General features: G+C 36.5%; 3 protein-coding genes across 3 annotated transcripts; all 3 read left to right on the plus strand.

Annotated features, from left to right (window-relative positions):
* Window positions 1–387: 387 nt before the first annotated feature.
* Window positions 388–4,155, plus strand: chia.1 (chitinase, acidic.1). The gene is made up of 11 exons (XM_057362189.1): window positions 388–412; window positions 502–531; window positions 659–863; window positions 1,049–1,105; window positions 1,828–1,993; window positions 2,152–2,276; window positions 2,367–2,490; window positions 2,574–2,756; window positions 3,218–3,334; window positions 3,431–3,557; window positions 3,678–4,155. Exons 1-11 carry the CDS (start codon window positions 388–390, stop codon window positions 3,884–3,886), a joined length of 1,368 nt encoding a protein of 455 aa, XP_057218172.1. The 3' UTR covers window positions 3,887–4,155.
* A 3,065-nt stretch (window positions 4,156–7,220) lies between these two features.
* On the plus strand, window positions 7,221–9,913 carry chia.2 (chitinase, acidic.2). Its single transcript, XM_057362097.1, has 11 exons — window positions 7,221–7,293; window positions 7,379–7,405; window positions 7,690–7,894; window positions 8,010–8,066; window positions 8,157–8,322; window positions 8,406–8,530; window positions 8,675–8,798; window positions 8,893–9,075; window positions 9,253–9,369; window positions 9,450–9,582; window positions 9,669–9,913. Exons 1-11 carry the CDS (start codon window positions 7,269–7,271, stop codon window positions 9,911–9,913), a joined length of 1,407 nt encoding a protein of 468 aa, XP_057218080.1. The 5' UTR covers window positions 7,221–7,268.
* A 1,702-nt stretch (window positions 9,914–11,615) lies between these two features.
* LOC130571647 (acidic mammalian chitinase-like) lies at window positions 11,616–14,356 on the plus strand. Its single transcript, XM_057362773.1, has 11 exons — window positions 11,616–11,640; window positions 11,744–11,770; window positions 12,087–12,291; window positions 12,472–12,528; window positions 12,677–12,842; window positions 12,926–13,050; window positions 13,128–13,251; window positions 13,342–13,524; window positions 13,641–13,757; window positions 13,841–13,973; window positions 14,100–14,356. The coding sequence occupies exons 1-11, from the start codon at window positions 11,616–11,618 to the stop codon at window positions 14,354–14,356; spliced, it is 1,419 nt and encodes a 472-aa protein (XP_057218756.1).
* The last annotated feature ends 306 nt before the right edge of the window (window positions 14,357–14,662 follow it).

Below are 14,662 nucleotides of genomic sequence, written 5' to 3' on the forward strand. Positions count from 1 at the left end.
GTCTTTTGGGAAATGACATGACCTTTCATTACCACCTCAAAGATAATAACATCAAACACCCATGTACGAGTTATATGGCTTGTATAATTAATTTATTGCTCAGTTCTGATGAAGTAACCACTTATCATCTGTACTTTGGAACTATTAATAATGTCTAAGTATACAAAAGGATGAAGTTTTCCCCAAACAGCCCATTCTCAGTGACACTGACACAGGTAAAGAAGTTTTTTCAGCTATCTTTTGATTCAATTCTACGACGGAATTCTAAATTCTGTCATTTTCATTCACTGTGCACTGTATAGACAAATGTGATTTGAATTTCATTTGTTGCACATTTACAGCTCAGTATACAGTTCTGAAGAATTTGAGTTTGGATTCAACGCTAACATGACTAAATTGACTCTTTTAGCAGGTATGTTCCATGTTTAAATTAAAAATGTAAATATGCTATTTTCTAATGACTGCTTTACTGTATACATAACTATATTGTCTTTTGCATAGGGCTGGGCTTCCTGCTAACATTTCAGATTGGTGAGAATGTCTATTTAGTAAATGAACAATGAAAGGATGTTTTAATAAATGCAGGAGCAAAATACATATTCCTAGATGACAAATCTAGACCATGTGAACATACAACTGATATAATTTTTTCTCATAGTGGCCTCTGCAAAACTGGTGTGCTACGTAACAAACTGGTCCCAGTACAGACCTGGCAATGGGAAGTTCACCCCAGAGAATGTTGATCCCTTCCTCTGCACCCATGTGGTATATGCTCTGGCCACCATCAGCCCCTCCAATGAAATCACGACCATTGAATGGAACGATGATATCATGTACAAGTCACTAAATAGCCTGAAAAATGTGTAAGTGAAAGCTGTTTCAATAGCGATATTGAATCTTTGCATTGCCTTACAGTGATTTTTTGACATGAGCCAACGTAAATCGTTAAGTTCATTTGGTGGTTTATGATTCAAATGTGAAACCCATTTGCCTGTGTTTGTAAAGTTGAACATCCATTTTAGATATTATAATTGAATCTTATTTATAGAAATCCCACACTGAAGACGATGCTGTCTGTTGGAGGTTTGACAAATGGAATCAGCCCGTAAGTGGTGCACAATACACATCATTCTGAAGTTTGTTTAATACATGAAAGGAGGGTTTCCCGGACAGGTTTAAACCTAGTCTCAGATTAAAGGGATATTTCAAAGGCAAAACAAAATTTCCCCATGTTCTACTCACCCTCAAGGCATCCTGACTGAATTTCTTCTTGAAGAATAATGCAGTCGGAGTTATAATACCACGTATCATTCTTCTAAGTGGTAGAATGGGAGTGAATGGAGAGCAGTTTTTTGAAGCTCCAAAAAGTGCATCCATCAATCAAAGAACTGCTCGACACGTCTCCGTGGTCTTAACAAAGGTCTTCTGAAACTAATCGATGCATTATTTAAGAGAAATATCCATATTGACAACGCTATTAACGATAATGTCTCATTTCCGTTATCCCTCTGCTGCACGTGAACCTGAGGCTTGTTTTTCCGGCAAATGATGCGGGCGTGTCTTAGGTTCTGGTGAAGAATGCGGTATTTTTCATTTTGTTCCTATATAATACCGTCTCCTCTGTGCGTCTCCATTTATTTGCTGGATAAAAGTACATTTTTTAAAACTACTTAAATGTCCTAATTTAACTAAGGCCTAGTCCTTGTTTAAGATACAGTAATCCTTGTGTGGGAAACCGCCCCGAAATGCTCTATACACATCACTATAATCTACAAATAAAAACTAAATGGGTATTCAGAAAGTTACAGTCCCTATTTTGCACTGCAGATTTATTAAAATGGTATCGACTCCAGAAAACCGCAAGACTTTCATCCGCTCTGCAATGTTGTTCCTGCGTGCCAATGACTTCGACGGCTTGGATCTAGACTGGGAGTATCCTGGACAGAATGGAAGCCCTCCTGAGGACAAGCAGAGGTTTACCACATTTATCAAGGTGAGACTGCTGAAAGTGTTGTTCATTACTGAAGCATGTTCATTTCTCTTGTAGCTGACATGACATCCATGTGATGCATATGTAATAAATAATCTGTCATTTTCTCGGTTTGTGGCTATGAATGACTGACGTTGTTTTAATTGTCTTAAATTTCCCAGGAACTGAGGCAAGCTATCGAAAAGGAAGCATTGGACACAAAGAAAACACCTCTGATTCTTTCTTCTAAGGTTGCTGCCGTAAAGTCAACTATTGAAAGGGGTTATGAGATCGCTGAAGTTGCAGGGTAAATTTCTAAACCTGACCAAGTTTTATTAGGCTATCAACATCATGTGTAAATGAAAGGTTTTTAATTTCCTCCCTCCTGTCATTATAGTCAGCTGGACTTCCTGACTGTCTTGACCTACGACTATCATGGACACTGGGATAAAGTGACAGGACACAACAGTCCCCTTTATAAGAACTCTTTGGACAGCGGAAACAGCCTTGAGCTCAACATTGTAAGATTAACACCAATAAATTCAAATCAAATGTTCATATGTTTAAGTCAGCAATAGTGATTTAATGAAATGTTCTTGTTTAGAACGCCTCTGTGACATACTGGCTGAAAGGTGGAGCTCTTGCTGAAAGACTCCTCATTAGCTTCCCCACATTTGGACGCACATTCTTGCTGTCGACCTCGAATACAGGCCTTGGTGCTCCAGCCAGCGGCCCCGCAGATGGTGGTCCCTACACACGTGATGCAGGATACTGGTCCTATTATGAGGTTTTTAAATGAACTTTATTTAACAAGTTTTACCTAAAACATATGATCTGAGACTCAACTGCTTTTGCTTCAGGAGCCAAATTGAGTATGTAAGGGATAATCCACAGCTAGCCACTAGGTGTGGCATAATGCACTAGGTGTAGCATGGCATAAATTATAAAATATGCCTAAACAATAAAAGAAGTGTAATTTACAAGCCTAACACATGGAGTAAATACCTAAAATAAATAGTATTAGTGAGTTTAATTGGACTCTACACTAGATATGGAAAGTGTTTCCTTGATAAGTCTATATATTTTCCAAAGTATGTAAGGTTTTATGCTTGGTTATATTTGCACTTAAGTGTTTCCATGATCACACCTATTAAACCTCACTAATACAATCGCTTCACCAAATCCACTTGTAATTTTTTTCAAATTTGATTTTGGAAGAAATCTCAAATGTTCTGAAATGTTATTTAGATCTGCCCCATGGAATCAACTAACCAGGTGGAATGGATTGATGAACAGAAGGTCCCATATTTGGTTCAAGGAAAGGCCTGGGTGGGCTACGACAACCGTGAAAGCTTTACTGCTAAGGTAAATTCACTTCTGTCCTCTAAATATGAAGAGAAATGAACTGTTTAACAAGCTTTCTGTTATTCTGATTATTTTTATAAATATTTGCTCGAGTAGGTGCAGTGGCTTAACTCCTTAAATCTGGGCGGAGCCTCAGTGTGGACCTTAGATCTGGATGATTTTACAGGGAGTTTCTGTACCCAAGGAGCTTACCCACTTGTCAACCATTTGCGTAACTCTCTAGGTAAATAATCACTTTGCACATGATACACATTTGTGCAAGAAAATATATTCAATAGGCCATCTTTAGTCCATGTATTCAGTCTGCTGTTGTTTGCTCAGCATTATGTCATTCTCTTTATAGGTTTTGGTCCCAAGCCCACCACTACACCACGTCCCACCACAACCGCAGATCCCGTGAACTCATTCTGTGTCGGTAAACCAGATGGATTGTACCCCAACCCTGCTGATAAGACAACTTACTTCCATTGTTTCCGTGGAAACACATACCTGCAGAAATGCCAGCCAGGTCTGGTCTATGTTGACGCTTGTAAATGTTGCAACTGGCCATAAACAGATTAACAATCAATATCTAGTGTTGCCAAATCCTCCAAAAACCTCTTTTACGCTTTCAATAAAATATTTATAGCAGTCATATTTTCTTCAAACACAAGCTGATCATCTGTAATAAAACCATAGTAAAGAAATGTATACTTGCTTGTATTAACCTTTAGAAACTGTCTGACAGTCTTAATAAAGTGATGCAAACATAATGTGTGCAGGTTTCTCAGATTTTATGAACTTTCTTTCCATGAGAACTTTGGCTTAAGTAACAACACAAACCTTGTAAATTGTAGTCTTAATTCTTTAAGGTTAGCACTGTTGAACCAATAAAATTAACGAAATCAATAAAAGGCAATAAAAAAATTATGATTCTGTAAATGCGTGTACAAAGCAAACATGTAAATGAGAGAATTAAAATCTTTGTTCCCCCTAAATTCAACCATATGTAATAAAATTCAGAATATGAAGACAATTTACTAGACAATTGTATTATTTTTATAGACGGTAAGTGCAGATTTTATAGTCATGTTCTATATACAGTATTTGCAATTTGTTATTTTATGGAAGTGGATTACATGCAGCTATGACCTTTTCACCAAACTGCTTTACGTTTGGATGGCCTTTTTATTGCATAGCAATGTTCTTTTACTGTTTACGTGTCAGGGAATAACATTTATTTACATTTACATTTATGCATTTGGCAGACGCTTTTATCCAAAACGAATTACATTGCATTATACATTTGTTTATATGTACAATCCCCTGGGATCGAACCCATGACCTTGGCATTGCTAGTGCCATGCTCTAACCACTGAGCCACCGTAAATAACATTTGAATAAACATTTGTGTTCTCAATATTTTTATTACAGTATGTGGTAACTGTTTTATAAAGGCAATAAGGCACTCAAGCCTAAATCTGTGTGAATGTGTGTAAAGATATACCCAATGATAATTTTAGTTGGCAAATGGCAAATGTGTTTAAATAAAAAGTGTCTAAGATGTAAGATTGTCCAAGACAATATTTACATACTTCAATTTGCCTCTTAAGTCTGCATTACTGTGTTGTGTTTTGGATTGAAAAAAGAACAACATGAGAAAGATGATATTTACTTGATTTCTTTTTTTAGCATTTATTGAAGTTTATCACTTATTTGATTAACATTTCAGAAATAATTTTAGATTTTAGTATAACATTAGGTGCACTCTATATAGAGTCTTAGTTATACATTACAAAAATCGTTACATTCTCTCATTGTAAATATGTACCTCTACCTACATTTCTGCACAACGTGAAATATACGTATAGCTCCAGGTACAAATCGCTGCATCTTTCGAGTGAAATGTCCACTAGAGGCACATTTTTTTCTCCGTTCTAATGTGTTTTATTAAAAGTTACGAAGCAGACACATGCACAAAGTAAAAAGGTAGCACCTAGCACCTAGCACCTAGAGCACCTAGCACCTAGAGCACAATGCCATTTCATAGCGTAGGCGAACGTAATGACGCAACCAGTCACAAGACACCAGAAGCCAATACCATTTCAAAATCGAAGCTGGCGTAACTCCACCGTTCCGGAGGCAATTTTTGAAATCTAACAAATCTAAAAACGCATTACATTACGCATTGATCCTTTTTTTAAAGTGTACTTAAAAATGCATCCATCACAGTTTTTTACTATCCCTTTAATTAGTCAATTTCAAAAGCTAAATTAGTTTAATTTTCTTGGACTTTTCTTTATACAATGAAATACAATTTACGATAAAACATGAAATTAATTTTATTTTTGAGCTTTAATTAAATAACATAATGACACAATACTCATACTTACAGAGTACTTCCTATGCCCCCAAAACTGTCTGGTCTTTGTGTCCTATGGGTTTAAATAGTATTTTTAAAGTAACCTGAAGGGCACAGTCAATAAGATAGTCAGCTACCTCATAAAATATAATAATGTTATATTAATGTGATTTTTCAGTCTGTAAGTATAACAATTTAACCATTAGAGCCAATAAACTACTGGCAGTTAAATTATTACCAATTGTATGTATGTATGTATGTATGTGAATATTTAAAACATTCATTTTAAAGTTTTGTAAAGAGTTATTTCATCATATCATATTCAGGTTTCTATTGACATCATATTCAGGTTTTGTCACTCAGCTGTTTCTGTTTCTCTTCTGTCATACTGTACATTTTCTCCACGGTTTTGAAACAGACATTATCAATTGGCAATGTACCAGTGATAAGAAGTGAAAAACACTGATACTCTCATCATACGCTTGGCACTCGTTCAACATCTCCACCTTATGGCTTTGTTCTTATTACAAACCTTTTACAAAAAAAAACACATACATTGCAATTTAATTTGATGATAAGATGAATGCTTTTCTGTATGTGATCGCATGAGAATATTGCTGACGCAGCAGAGGATTTAACGATTAGGTTGTTTAACCCGGTCCACAGCTTTGGTTTCCCATGCAAACAATTTTATCAATGTAGTTCAATATAATATGAAAGTTCTAGATTGATAAGCTTCAGAGCCGAGCCGTAACAACATATTGTGTGATGTTCTGATAGCACAAGAATCTTAGATGATACAATTATCTGTACAAAGACCTCTGAACATAATGTTAAACCATAAATGTTTGTTGTAGCATGCAACTCGGTTTACATCCAAAATCTTTTGTAGTTATACGATGTAAAAAGCTAAAACTGCATGTTTTCAACTGGTTTGGTCAATTTACATTTAGGCGTTTAGATAAATGTAGTCATTTAGTGTAATAATTACTATTAAAATATGCTTTGTATTTATTGTTTATTAAGTGTGTATTTGTTAAATGTGAGGAAAAGTTGAGTAGTTGTCAGCAATGTTTTATTCTATTTATTTAACATTTTCATTATTTGAAAAGATATATGCACTTAGGGTGACATTACAGGATATATTACATAATGTTTATTCACCTTACACACAGTCGTAACATATTAGACGGAACATGTGATTTGTAGACATGGACAAACTTTATGACAGCTGTTCCCATATTTCATCTTATCAACAATTTTAGCTTAACATAAACTGGCCTGAAAAGGACAAAGGTATTGAAGTTATACACTAGTGACATTTCAGTCCATAGTTTACATGAGATACCATATTTTACAATCTCAATAAATCATCCCAACTCTGCTCTAAACCTATATAAACTCAAGGGTCTAGATGTACTTTTCAGATTGTGCAAGCCTGAGGAACCCCAGGTACGTCATGACCGTCGCAAGAATTCTGTCCTGAGAATGAAACAAAAGATGTAGATTTTTCCAATCAATCTAATTGTAAATCCATACAAACCGTTCTTTGTTACAGTAAATATAGAGTTATCTAAAAAAATTGGAGTTCCGATGGGGAAGCTTACGGTTATAGCAGGTAAAAATATTACTTGCACATTAGTATTAGTGCTGTATTCCATGTATTGTGTTTGTCATTTACATAATATCATTGCATATTCTAGGCTTGGCCTTGGTGCTTTGCCATTGTGGTGAGTCTTTGACTATTTGTTGCATCCACAAGTTATACAATTTATAGTATGATCATTATAATTAAATACGAAGCGTTGTTTGAGTCAGAGATAACTGTATTACAGTAGGAGATTGATTCATGAAAGTAATTTTAAAGAACTGTTCTCATGCATTATTAGACACCACTTTAAATAGTGTCATGACTTTGAAGTTTTAAAACTTCAAAGTCATTACTGTACTATCAGAGCTTCACATGTTGACTTTGTAAATACTCACTAGTGCATCTTTGTGTATTCATGGCCAGCATTCTCAATGGAAATGGGCTGCTACTTCACAAACTGGTCCCAGTATAGACCTGGAATTGGGAAGTATACGCCTGCAAATGTGGATCCCTTCCTTTGCACACATCTTTTCTATGCCTTTTCAATCATCAACCATGCCAATGAGCTCGTCACCTATGAATGGAATGATGAGACGCTCTACAAGGCTTTCAATGACCTGAAGAATAGGTATGTATTGTAATTCAAATAAATTCTAACATAAATGCTATTTTCTGACTATTTACTATGTTTTAATCTTAAATATGTGAGTGTTCTCTTAAAAGATCTTGCATTATTCTCACAGAAATCCCCATCTTAAGACCCTGTTGGCTGTTGGTGGATGGAACTTTGGTTCATCACAGTAATGCAAATTTTTGTTCCTGACATTTTCTAGAACCAGAATATTAAAGATTACGTACATTTTAAAGATTGTCTCCAAAATTCATCTCAGGTTCTCCATCATGGTGTCGACTCCAGCAAACCGTCAAAAGTTCATCCAGTCTTCCATCAGCTTCCTGAGGACTCATGGATTTGATGGACTGGACTTAGACTGGGAATACCCCGGATCAAGAGGAAGCCCGCCTGAAGACAAAGAAAGATTCACACTGCTGTGCAAGGTAGACCTGATTGCAATAAAATGCTAATATTGAAGAGAACTTTATTTAATTTCTTAGTTTACTAATCTACTTTGTCTTTGCAGGAACTTCTTGAAGCCTATGAGGCTGAGGGCAAAGCTTCTGGCAGACCAAGACTGCTGTTGAGTGCTGCAGTGGCTGCTGGCAAAGGGACAATCGATGCTGGATATGAGATTGCAGAGATTGCCAAGTAAATTCAATGACATTAAATTATTTGTATGTTAATTATCAATGCATATCTACAATAAAAGCTGACAGGATATTTTGGTGATAATTGGTGCTACTATGAAATGTTTTTATCTCTCCTAATTCGTGTGGCATTTTGTCGTGCCAGGTACCTGGACTTTATTAATATCATGACATATGACTTCCATGGAACATGGGAAAGATTCACCGGCCACAACAGCCCTCTTTACCAAGGATCAAAGGATGAGGGAGACCTCATTTACTTCAATACTGTAAGAACTGACACCATCAAATAATGATGTACATTTCGTAAAAAAATAAAAGAATTCCTTTGTCCTAAAACAACAATTGTCATTTTCAATTCAGGATTTTGCCATGAACTACTGGAGGGATCAGGGTACCCCTGTGGAGAAACTCAGAATGGGTTTCGCAACATACGGTCGCACCTTCCGCCTGACATCTACTGAAAGTGGAGTTGGAGGCCCAGCTAGTGGACCCGCTTCAGCTGGAACCTACACCCGTGAGGCTGGATTCTGGTCTTACTATGAGGTGAGAGCTTTAAAACAACCAGTTAATACAGTATTAAGACAAATCCATTGAATTTGGAGATTGGAGACTCACAAAAGACCAAAAGCATTTTGCAATGAAAACACTTTTGAGCTTTTGAGAGTTTGGCACATACTAAACATCATACGCCATTATAAAATTTTGCAAATGTCTGTGTAGATATGTGGTTTCATACAAGGAGCAACAATTGAGTGGATTGAGGATCAGAAGGTGCCATACGCCACAAAGAACAATGAGTGGGTTGGATTTGACTCCAAAGAGAGTTTTGAGATTAAGGTATGGTTCAACCTTTACCAGGATGGGTTTCATTGTCACCATCTGTCAGCAACTCTCACTCTTTTCCTTTCAATTCATAGGTCCGTTATCTGAAAGACAAAAAGTTTGGTGGAGCCTTTGTGTGGGCACTTGATCTGGATGATTTTGCCGGACAGTTCTGCGGACAGGGGAATCATCCTCTCATGGGCCATCTGCGCAATCTTCTGGATATTGGTAAGCACTGTTGTCTTTGCAAAGTGATTTTCTGAACAAAACACGAATCATTCAAAACTAATGGAACTAATATGCTGTATCTATAGAACTGCCACCACTGCCTCCAACCACCACCCTCAAACCTGGTCAGACCACCACCAAAACCACCACAACTACCACTCATGCACCAGGACCAGGATTTTGTAATGGAAAACCAGATGGACTCTATGCTCATCCTGATGACCCAAGCAAATTTTACAACTGTGCAAGTGGAGAAACATACCTGAGTTACTGTGCTGCAGGCACAGTGTTTAATGACAGCTGTAAGTGCTGTTCTTGGTCCATTCATTAAGGGATCATTAATGTACAACCTTGTGAAACATGTCATCCTTATTTGTCATCCTTACGACAAAAGCATCCATGAAGAGTAAAGCAAGAAAATATGACTAATGTGTGTTAATGTAAACTGAAATAAATTCCTAACTGTCCTGTTTTCTGTCCATTTGAGTGTAGCACGCCTTTATGAATGACCTCTATGTAAATTGGTTTCTATTTCTTTTTTGATAAAAATAAATGAATAAACAGACTTTCCGTCTATAGAAATGATTGATATTTCATGTATTTGGTGAAAATAAAAACACCACCAAATTATCATTAAAATGCAACAATTTCCAGATGTGTTATTAGCAACTAACAATAAACGACGAATAACTATAAACAAACAGGACTCTTTACAAGGTCTGATAATAAGGCAGGGGCGGCATGACCAGGTGAGGCCTGGATGTGACAGGTGTAGAACAGGTGTGGTACAGGATCAAGCGCGACAGCCTGTGATTGTGGCCATGTGCTACAGGATCTGCCGTTACCGTGACAGGGTGTGGTACAGGATTGGACATGACTCAGAAAGATGTCGTTGAGCCCAAGTGCAATTTCTTTACTGGTAAAATGTAACAAAGCTTTCCCAAAAAACAGAGATTTGAATATAATTTTGATTACATAATTTGATTTAACAAAGCTCAGAACATGACTTCACCAAGCATGACTGAACTCGACTACACATGAGCAAACTAGACATCAATAAAATGTTATATTTTGCAGTTCAAAAAAAGTAAAGTTTTAAAAAACAAAACCCAATAAAAGGAAAATAGGTTTAATTGAAAAAAGGTTTAATTTCGTTCTATGTTGTTGTAGTTGACTATAGTTATAGTTATTGTTTACAGGTCACAGTTCGACATTCTTTTTTTTTATTTAGTCACTGTTTGTGTTGCAGGTAGTCTACACATTTGTTGAGCCTTAGTTAAAATACAACATTCTGTACATCCTCTTATGTGACTTATAACAGTATTAAGAAAACAAATAACAGATCAAATATAGGATAATCCTGGTCACATACTGTACATAGTGTAAAGCAACCCACCATCTCAACCAGCCGACATCTCTGTTTTAATAAATGTTTTTTTTAGTTTATATACATGGGGGTCCATAAATTGTACAGCTGAGACACATACTGCCAAAGTGATACAAATGTTTGGGTCTCACTGTATTGTATAAAACCACTGATGTAATTTCCTTGGTACACATTGCCATATTGCATCCTGGCACCAGAATACTTTTTTTCATCATGGAACTGCAATGAGAAAACATAGGCACACTGCAACGCTGCAACATTAAGAATAAATCCATCTCGGAGTATAGAAATATTTGCACACTGGCCCAAATTTTATTAAAGCAATCCTAAATATTATTTTATAAATCAAATTAATGAGGACATTTAGGAGTTACACTTTTATGTCATTTCAGTCTATAGTTTACATAAGATAACCATATCTTACACCAAGATTTTGCCATATTTGGGTGGCATAGACAACACCCAGGTGTTCTCAAGACCTATATAAACCCTAGGGTTTGATGGACTCCTTACCCTTTTCACCTCAGCTACCCCGGGTAAGTTAAAACAAAAGAGAATTTTGATTTCTTCCTTCATTCATAATGTAATAAATAAATATTTGTATTTTACATGTAGACTTCTTTTTCTGAAGAAATTAGGAATTAAAATGGGGAAGGTTCTACTTGCAACAGGTAAAAGTATTGTTTTTATTTATTTATGTATTTTTTGTATTAGTCTTTTTCTTTTTAGTTCAATTATATTTACTATTTACATCGTTTTTGTTGCATTTTCTAGTCCTGGGCTTGGTGTTCTGTCACCTTGGTAAGTCTTTGAGCAATTATTGCATCAAATTATAATATCAAGCTTGCGATTGTAACTAAATATCAAGCATTATTGAACCCAGAGAGATGACTGCATCACAATAGGATGTATATAACAAAACATTAGCATTATTTATTATTTTAGAGAACTATAACAATACATTATTCTGCAGCTAAATAAAAACCTTTACTCGTTTCACTTTGCTACTAACTGTTCATTTCAGTACATAAATGTATTTTATCTGAGATTCACATACAGACTTTGTAACTACTCATTGTGCATTTTTTTTTGCATTTGTTTGTGTATTCATGACCAGCATCTTCCTTGGAGATGGGCTGCTACTTCACAAACTGGGCCCAGTACAGACCTGGAACTGGGAAGTATACGGCCGCAAATGTGGATCCCTACCTTTGCACCCACCTTATCTATGCTTTCTCAGTCATCAACAGTGCCAATCAGCTTGTGACTTATGAATGGAATGATGAGACCCTCTACAAGGCCTTCAATGACCTGAAGAGAACGTATGTATTATTAAAGTTAAAGTTCAAATGTAATGCTTCATCTTATTGCATTGTGTAACATTTTTCAAATGTTAAAGCATTTCTTTTAACGCAAACATTTAACAAAAATTATATTAAAGAATTCTTAACAGTTAAGCATGTTACATAGTCCTGTCAAATGTATATTTGTCTAATTCACAGAAATGGCAATCTTAAAACATCTCTGGCTGTTGGTGGATGGAACTTTGGAACAGCAGAGTAAGTATTTTGTAAAAAATTATGCAAATACTTTTCCCCATCATTATAGATTTGTTTATTAGGTTGGTTTAAGACCCAGAAAGTGTATTGTTGTGTATGTCTTTTGAAATGCACAAACATCAATGATTGTTTCCAAAATTCATCTCAGGTTCTCCGCCATGGTGTCAACTCCACAAAACCGTCAAACATTCATCCAGTCTGCCATCAAGTTCCTGAGAAATTATGGATTTGATGGTCTGGACTTAGACTGGGAATACCCTGGAACAAGAGGAAGTCCACCTAAGGACAAACAAAGATTCACAACACTGTGCCAGGTGGATTAGATTGCCACCAAATTCCAGTTTTAAGCAGTAATCTCTTCTATGCTTACTAAACTATTTTTTGGTTCTTTTTCCAGGAACTTCATGATGCCTTTCAAGCTGAGGGCAAAGCTACTGGCAGACCCAGTCTAATGCTAAGTGCTGCAGTATCAGCTGGCAAAGGAACAATCGATGCTGGATATGAAGTTGCAAATATTGCCAAGTAAGTTGAATGACATTAAGTCATAAAGTCATAGTTTTTTACTCCTTCTGATCTGTGTGGATATTTTGTCATCCTAGGTACCTGGACTTTGTCAATGTCATGACATATGACTTCCATGGATCTTGGGAAAGAGTGACAGGGCATAATAGCCCACTTTACAAAGGGTCCCAGGACACTGGACTTATGATCTACTTCAACACTGTAAGGCCAAATACTGAAATATATTTAATGAGCTTATTTTCTGTGACCTCACAAATGAAGAAAAATTATATCTGTCCTCCATGCATACAGGACTTTGCCATGACCTACTGGAGGGATCAGGGTACCCCTGTGGAAAAACTCAGAATGGGTATCGCAACATACGGTCGCACCTTCCATCTGTCATCTGCAGATACTGCAGTTGGAGCTCCATCTGATGGACCTGCTCCAGCTGGAACCTACACCCGTGAGGCTGGATTCTGGGCTTACTATGAGGTGAGAGCAAAAAAATATTAAGTGAAAATGGTCGCAACAAATGCAATATGCATCATAAGCTGAAAGTCATTCCCAACTCCTCATATTTTTTATTAATTCTGTGAATTTCTGTACAGATCTGTGGCTTCCTGCAAGGAACAACGACTCAGTGGATTAAAGATCAGGAGGTGCCCTATGCCGCAAAGAACAGCCAGTGGGTTGGATTCGACAACCAGCAAAGCATTGAAATTAAGGTAAGTTTGAACCTTTACTAGGATTGGTTTCACTGTCACCATTTGTCAGCAACTCTTTCACTCGTTTTCCTCTCAATTCCTAGGCCCGTTATCTGCAAGACAAAAAGTTTGGTGGAGCCTTTGTGTGGGCACTTGATCTGGATGATTTTACAGGACAGTTCTGTGGGCAGGGGAAGTATCCTCTCATGAGCCATCTCCGCAATCTTCTGAATATTGGTAATCATTTGCAAAATCTGTTGTATTAAAAAAGTTTTTTATTAACTAGCCATAAAAAATGTAAATAAAGAATAAATATCAAATAAATAATCAAATCTAATGCTAATCAATATACCTTCCATTTAGAATTGCCTCCACTGCCTCCAACCCCTCCCCCTCAACCCGGTCAATCCTCATCAAAAACCACCACAACTACCACCACTACCACTAATGCATCAGGAACAGGATTCTGTAAGGGAAAACCAGATGGACTCTATTCTTACCCCAGTGACCCCATCAAATACTACCAGTGTGCAGGTGGTAGCACATATGTGGAGGATTGTGGTGCAGGGACAGAGTTTGATGTCAGCTGTAAGTGTTGTACTTGGCCCCATAAACGCTAATGTACATGTAATGACAATTATATGTATGACTTACAATCTAAAAACAGTAAAATAGAAAAACGTAACAACTGCATAGTTACACAAACAAAAGTAATCAGCGTAGATTGAAAATGATTATACTTTATTTCGTTTTGTCTTCTTTTTAAAGTGTATTTTGAATGTGCAAAATGCCTCTTTCAAGGAGTTCATTGTTAAGCTGTTTCTTTTACCTTTGGGATGGGAAACTAATAAACTGACTTCAAATATAAAAGAGTTGTGAAATTTTTATTTTGTGTCATTGACGCGAGTACAAGCTGGTTGTAACAA

Source organism: Triplophysa rosa, linkage group LG20 (assembly GCF_024868665.1).
Source record: "Triplophysa rosa linkage group LG20, Trosa_1v2, whole genome shotgun sequence".
Classification (NCBI taxonomy): domain Eukaryota; kingdom Metazoa; phylum Chordata; class Actinopteri; order Cypriniformes; family Nemacheilidae; genus Triplophysa; species Triplophysa rosa.

What these genes read in the sequence shown, in the direction of transcription:
- chia.1 (XM_057362189.1), top strand. Translation starts at nt 388, where the DNA reads ATGACTAAATTGACTCTTTTAGCAG. An exon ending in GAGATCGCTGAAGTTGCAGG is followed by an intron (nt 2,277 to 2,366) that starts GTAAATTTCTAA and finishes CTGTCATTATAG; the next exon opens with TCAGCTGGACTTCCTGACTG. An exon ending in ACAGCCTTGAGCTCAACATT is followed by an intron (nt 2,491 to 2,573) that starts GTAAGATTAACA and finishes GTTCTTGTTTAG; the next exon opens with AACGCCTCTGTGACATACTG.
- chia.2 (XM_057362097.1), top strand. Translation starts at nt 7,269, where the DNA reads ATGGGGAAGCTTACGGTTATAGCAG. An exon ending in TTCAATGACCTGAAGAATAG is followed by an intron (nt 7,895 to 8,009) that starts GTATGTATTGTA and finishes TTATTCTCACAG; the next exon opens with AAATCCCCATCTTAAGACCC. An exon ending in AAGAGAGTTTTGAGATTAAG is followed by an intron (nt 9,370 to 9,449) that starts GTATGGTTCAAC and finishes TTCAATTCATAG; the next exon opens with GTCCGTTATCTGAAAGACAA.
- LOC130571647 (XM_057362773.1), top strand. Translation starts at nt 11,616, where the DNA reads ATGGGGAAGGTTCTACTTGCAACAG. An exon ending in GATTCACAACACTGTGCCAG is followed by an intron (nt 12,843 to 12,925) that starts GTGGATTAGATT and finishes TTCTTTTTCCAG; the next exon opens with GAACTTCATGATGCCTTTCA. An exon ending in AGCAAAGCATTGAAATTAAG is followed by an intron (nt 13,758 to 13,840) that starts GTAAGTTTGAAC and finishes CTCAATTCCTAG; the next exon opens with GCCCGTTATCTGCAAGACAA.